Source organism: Myotis lucifugus, unplaced genomic scaffold (assembly GCF_000147115.1).
Source record: "Myotis lucifugus unplaced genomic scaffold, Myoluc2.0 scaffold_329, whole genome shotgun sequence".
NCBI lineage: Eukaryota > Metazoa > Chordata > Mammalia > Chiroptera > Vespertilionidae > Myotis > Myotis lucifugus.
Window position 1 is genome coordinate 1 of NW_005871377.1, and position 6,554 is coordinate 6,554.

At 56.1% G+C, this 6,554-nt stretch overlaps 1 protein-coding gene across 3 annotated transcripts in view; it reads left to right on the forward strand.

Moving 5' to 3' along the window:
• The first annotated feature begins 12 nt into the window (after window positions 1-12).
• CISD3 (CDGSH iron sulfur domain 3) overlaps window positions 13-6,554 on the forward strand; it is a 9,937-nt gene continuing 3,395 nt past the window's right edge. The window contains exons 1-2 of one of the 3 annotated variants that reach the window (XM_014466203.2): window positions 13-460; window positions 1,367-1,726. In XM_014466203.2, the coding sequence (XP_014321689.1) occupies window positions 341-460; window positions 1,367-1,726 (480 nt within the window). In that variant the 5' untranslated portion in view covers window positions 13-340. The remainder of the gene's footprint in view (window positions 461-1,366; window positions 1,727-6,554) is intronic. The other 2 variants (XM_014466201.2, XM_006100834.3) reach the window with 2 other exon arrangements.

The following is a 6,554-nucleotide window of genomic DNA, read 5'->3' on the forward strand; positions in this document are numbered from 1 at the left end:
GGGGAGGGATGGGGAGGCTGGCTATGGGAGGGACTCCCCCAAACACCCAAGGTCCCCCAAAGTGGAAAGTGTCCTCCAACCACACAGAATTTAGTCACCTCTTGGCCCCAGGTACTCCCTAGATGTGAGTGCCCTTTGGATGGCAACTTTCTAGGACAAAGCTGTCTCTTGCTTGTACCCCAATCTAGGTTTTCCTTCTGGGGAAGTTCCATCTAACTTGCCTCCCGCTGTACTCTCTGAGCTCAGTCTGTCTCTCTCTAAAGTCGCACATCCCTGCCTCTCTCCACCTGGGTCTGAGGGGTCTGGGAACTCTCGGGAGGGGTGTTTCCCTGTCCTTCCCATGGTCTGTGTTTTGTCCCCCTGCCTCAGCCTAACGGAGCAGCAGAGACACCTCCTGCAGCAGCAAGAACAGCAGCTCCAGCAGCTCCAGCAGCTCCTCGCCTCCCCACAGCTGACCCCGGTAAGGCCCTCCTTTCCCAGGCCCTTCCCCCACGCCCCTCCCCCAGCTCTGCTAGAGGGGCCCATGGCAGAGGGTCTGGGGAGGGAGAACAGCTCCCGGCTGGGCTGAGAGTGCACCTGTGGGGCGGGAGCATCCTCTATGAGAGCAGGTCTAGAGGGTGGCAGGTCCTCAGTTATTGAGCATTTCCAATCCCCGCCCCAAGGATCTTCAGGGGGAACCTCAGAGTGTGTGTGGAGAGGGGGCTGAGCAGGTGGCACCCCTCCACCAGAGCAGCCCCTTTTGGGTCTGCCTTGTATGTTGGGCTCTGCCAAGGTTTCCTTTCAAAAAGGAGGGAGCTGGAACTATATAAACAACAGTCATTTTCACATAAAGAAACATTAGAAAGAGACACAAGAAACCAATTCAACTGGGTATAAGGGCCAGATGGGAACGGGTAGGAGCAAGATTTCCTAAGGTAAACCAGGATATATTGTTTTGGTTTTCAGAATACTTGAAAATGCTTTGCATTCTCAAAGCAAAAATCAATGAATCTTACATTTAAAAAAGCAAACAAAAAAGAGGGGGAGTTCAACACTATTGACCTAGTTTAATGTTTCTCAGGTTGGGGTCGTACCACCCCTGGGAGCATTTGTTGTTGTCCTAGTGACTGAGGAACTGGCTTGAGCGGGGCGGGGCCAGGGATGTCGATCACCCTGTGCTTGGCCATTGGTGCCCCACTGGACCAACACTGACGGCGTGCAACCACTTTCTTGTCCAGATGGGGAGACTGAGGCCCAGAGTGGGGAGTTAGAGACAAGAGAACCTTGACCATCTCCTGCCTCCACTGTGAGGGGATGGGGCCTGGGCCAAGCGAGGCAAGTTGGCCTCGGGAACCACTGGCCAATGAGCGGTCTGGCCTACTTGCAGGAACACCAGACCGTTGTCTACCAGATGATCCAGCAGATCCAGCAGAAGCGGGAGCTGCAGCGGCTGCAGATGGCCGGGGGCTCTCAGCTGCCCATGGCCAGCCTGCTGGCAGGAAGCTCTGCCCCCCTGCTGTCTGCGGGCACTCCTGGCCTGCTGCCCGCAGCATCTGCCCCACCCCTGCTGCCCGCAGGAGCCCTGGTGGCTCCCTCCCTCGGCAACAACACAAGTCTCATGGCCGCAGCAGCTGCTGCCGCCGCAGCAGTAGCAGCAGCAGGCGGCCCTCCAGTCCTGACGGCTCAGACCAACCCCTTCCTCAGCCTGTCGGGGGCGGACAGCAGTGGCAGTGGCCCCAAAGGAGGGGTGAGTAAGGGGGCTGGGGCTGTCCTGTCTTCCTGCTCTGGGATAGGCAGGATCAGATGGTACATCATCAGGTGCATCATAAGGAGGAGGAGGAAGTGACCCCTAGGTCAGCAAAGCACCCTGCTCCAGACCCCAGGGCCTCTGCAGGCACATGGGTTCCCTCCTGCAGATCCAAGAAAGATGCGCTCTGAGCATGCGCTAATAGTGAAAGGACCAATTAGGAAGCAGCATTCCTCTGGGAGGACCAATTAGAAAAGGCCATTTCCTCTCTCAGTAGAGATGATGCTCTGGGTGGGCCTTTCTGGAAATGCCCACTTATGCCACTCTGCGGGCATAAAGACAGCATGGGCGCTGGCTTTGGCTGGAGCATGCCCGCCTAGCCAGGCACCCTTGTGCAGAGCACACTCCCCTTCTCTCCCCACCTCCCCCCACACGCACAACACGTTGTTGACTTTGATGGATACCCATCAGAGCCCAGGTCAGGAACTTGAGCTGGGCTCCCTCACTGCACCTTTCAAAAGCTTTCTTAACCCAAAGAGCTGTTCTCAGCTGGGTGTTAGGACCAGACACCTCCCAAACCCCCAGCCTCCCTTCCTCTCTTTCCAGACCGCTGACAAAGGAGCCTCAGCCAACCAGGAAAAAGGCTAAATCCATCCACACCCCTCCTGACCCCCACAGTGGAGGGGGCAATCCTGGCTTGAGGGGGTCCTAGCCTGGAGCAGGCACCTGCGCCCAGATCCTGGAGAGTCCCAGCCCAGAGCACGTGCTGAGACCTGGGGAGTGTGGGGCGCGCCTGGTGCTGAGGACTGAGACCGAGAGGGGCGCTCCTTCTCTCCGGCCCCTTTCCCCTCTGCAGAGACCCTTTGTGAGGGGCTCAGAGGGAGGACGGGCTCCAAGCTGACCTAGGAGCCCCTCTCGGCAAACGTGTTGAGGTCCTCCAGGGAGCACAGTGGGCCACGGCATAAGTGGGGGGTTGGTTGGACCCACCACATAAAATGGATCAGCACTTGATGGGACAGGTCCTGGGCCTGCCCCTGCGCAGAAATCTGTTAAGGAAGAAGGGGTGGCCCTACTGCACCTGCAGTTTCTTCCCAACTTGGGCAGATGGCAGGAGGGATCCCTTAGACTGTTTCTCACCTGTCTTCTTCCCCTGCCCCCCGCCCCCACCCCAACAAGGGTCACAAGCTGAGCTTGTAAAAGCCCACAGACTAGGAGGCTGAGGAAGGGGCAGGATGGCCTCAAACTCAGCCCAAGCCTCCCCACCTCTGGGGGAAGCCCAATGATGGGTTGGGGGGCAGAGGCCCAGCCCCCTGGGTGCCCTGCCCCTTTTTGCACTATTGGATATTGGATTTAGGAGTGCCGAGGGTGGGGAGATGGAGTTAGCTGCGTGTGCGTGTGCGTGTGCGTGTGTGTGTGTGTGTGTGTGTGTGTGTGTATGTGTGTACGTCTGTCTCCCCCGACCTGGGGCAGCCGAGGACAGGGATAGGAGCAGTGCTCAGAAGGGGGGCTCCCAGCTCTTGTTTGCACCCTCACCAACTTTGGTCCCTTTCTGGGGCATGCGTGGTTAACAAAGATCAGAGCAGTACTCCAATATTGGAGAGTAACTGGGGGCTGAGGGCTTTGAATCAGGGTAAATCCTGCCTTCCCTTCCCCAGCTCCCTCATGGTCTTAGTGCCCCCTCAGAGCTCCCCTCCCTCCACTATAGTTGGTCCTGCTTCCCTGGCACAAGGGGAGCCCCAGGGATTGGGGGACAGAGCAAGGGAGGGTCAAGTGCCACTTCCTTTTGTGAAGACCCCCCTCCCAGAACTAGCCAGCCTACTTCCTGCACCAGACCGCCACCTCCACCAACCAGGGGAGACTTACGCTTAAGCTGACCTACAACTGTCCCTTCACCCACCAGCTCTTTCCCCTCGGGGTATAGTGGGCAACGCTTAGATTCTCACCTGACGGAGTCCCCACCTGCCCAGAGCCTTTGGTGGCAAAGGCCTAGGAGCCAGTGGGACAGCCAGGAGAGGGGCAAGGTTGAAGCCTGTGTCTGTTTCAGTTGCACTGGGGTTGGAGCCAGGAGAAGGCATTTCCAGCTTTCCCTGATGCTCCTGTCTTGTCAGTCTCTTTGCATGTGTGGATGTGGGTGTGTGTGTGTGTGTGTGTGTGTGTGTATGTTCCTGTTTGGGTTTTTGTTGTTGGTTTTTTTTTTTTTAATAAAGAAAAGAAGATGTGTATATTTTTGGCAATGACAGAAACGTAGTGCAGATATATTTTTGCCTGTGCTGCTCAACTGGTTTTTTTCTGATACTGAAAATAATATTAATATTACTGTTGATAAGACTTTGTAATATGTTAGGGAGCTGATAATGGAGGGGGCGGGTGGGAATCCTTCCAAGGCAATTTCTTAGGCCCTTGCCAGGGCTTGGGGGGGGAGGGGTGGCAGTTGTGATGACCTCAGAAATACTCACTTTTTATTAATGCTAAATATCAGGAAGAAATGATAGAATTCAGCATTGTATTAATCTTCATCTGTTAAGCTATCTAACTCCCTGCCCCCAAATCACTGAGAAGAAAAACAACTTTTTCAGAGATTCTTAGAAGAGTTGTTCATTCACACCCACGCCCTTGCCGAAGGCCAGCCCACTGAGAGCTGAAGTCCACTTCTGTTCTGGATGGCGAGGGATAAATCCCCCAAGGCTGCTGTGGGGGAGAGAGGTCCCATGATTTTGTGCACTGGAACCAAGACCTCCTCCTCCCTCCCCCACCCGGGAGTCTGGGGTTCTCTCCTCCAAGTGTCTGTGTTTTCCAGCTTTCCCCCAGGCGGGCGCAGCAGCCGGTAGTCAGGTTAGGTTTGAAGGTGGGACCTGGGCTGGGTATGGACTGGTGCTGTCCCCCCATTGGGGATGGGAAGGGGCCGGAGAGAGGTAGTACCTTTTCATCGTTTAGGGAGCTTTATCATAAGAAAGGCCTAGAGATCTTCAGGAAGGAGCAGGGTCCCAGTGTGTGTGTGGGGGGGTTATACTGACCTAACCTCAGTCCTCTTTCCAGGGAATTTGGATGGGGAGTGGGAAGGGATGCAGATTTGTAGAGCACTCTGTCTAGGGGGGTTGGGGGGGGGGCGGGAAGGATGTGGTTTGCAGGGCGGAAGTGGAGTTTGAAAATGCATGCAGGAGCTTGTGTGTCCTCACCCTCAGCGTGGAGATGCGAGTGGGGTGTGCATGCAGAGCCGCTGTCTGGCCTCGGGGTCACAGCTGGCGCATGAGTGTCAGGACTGGAAGGGACCTGTCTTTAGGGGTCATTTGAGCCAGATGCTCACTTCAAAGGTGATACCTCCAAGCCCAGGAGGGGCAGGGGCTCTGGCAGAGCCAGGACCAGCCCTCAGGACACTGGCCCCCTGGTCCTCCCATCTCCCCTCCACTGCACCACTCCACCTGGCTTCCTGGCTGTCCTTGTGTATGTGATGTACGTGTGAGTGCAGGGCTGTGCCGGGGGTGGGGGGGGCGGGGTTATCTGTGTAGCACTGACTGTCTTAGCTCAGAGCTGATGGATCCTCTCCACGGACAAGGACACTTTAAACGTTGCTTTTAAAAAGATTTTCCTGTGTGCGAGTTTTTTCCCTCGGGCTCATGGGTCTACTGCTCCCTCCAGGTGCCCTTACCTTGAGGCTGATGAGAGCGCCCCAGCCATTCCTGTTCTGAGTTCCTGGGAAGTACTCCTAGGAAGAGCCCAGACACGTGAGGGGCCAGCTCTGAGGAAGGGCGATCTTCTCCACACTTCTCTTTCCCAAGCTAGAAATGCAGACAAGTTTTCAAAGGCACAGCCTCTTCCCGCCAGCTTCCAGCATCTTCCTTGGTGTGCGGTAGGCCAGTTAGGGGTAGGCAGCTTCCTCCCATTCTCCTTTATCCCAGCTTACTTTCCTGGGGAGAAGTGTCTGGTGGGATTTAAGTCACTTCAGTTGGGAAGCTGGGACCCAGCACCCTGACCCCCTACAGTCACACCCACCAGACTACAAGTGTCTAGTCTAGCTCCTGACCACTCCGACTTGATCTACTGAGAAGTTGGGGACTGAGGGGCGCCTTCACTGTCCTTTGTTTGCTTCCTCCAGCCCAAGGTGGGACTTAGGTGGCAGGACCCCAGACTCCAACCTTGATCTCCCCCACCCCCATTCCATCCCAGCCTATCTCAGCGTAGCAGACCCTTCCTAGGGGAGCAGGAAGGGGAAGCCATGGTTTGCAAACCCAGGGCTCCTTTTTCATTCTTTCTAAAACCTCCTTTATATTCTCACCCCAAAAGGCAATGCCCCCCCCCTCCCGCACACCCGCCACCTCCAAGCCTGGAATTGTGCATAACCTGGATCTTGTATCTTTGTATAACGGATGTTATTTGTACGAAGGGCAGTTCGTAAACAGCACTTGTTCTTTTAATAAAAGAATGTTTTACAAAAAAAACCCAAAAACAACCCTCCAAAGAGACCCTGCTTTGTCTGGCTTTACTGAAGGGAAAGGGAGGTGGCCTGCCAACTGTGGGAGCCGGGGGGGGCGGGGGGGCATGTCTAGTACAGTCTTCAAGCACTAGAATAGTTCACCAGGATGCACAACACCAAGACTGCACCGCGAACATTCACATACCTGCGCCCACCCACGAGGATGTGGTGCGTAGGCCGGGCTGGTGGAATCGTAAAAACAAGCTCCTAGGTGTGCCCGCCCCGCGCTCCTAGAAACACTGCCAGCTCTGCAGGAGAAACGGCTCCGGGAGGGTACGGCCCCCGCCCGCGGGTGGGGTGGGGTGGGGGCTGGGAGCGCACGCGGGGAAACGAAAGGCGATGCTCCGCGGCTCACTC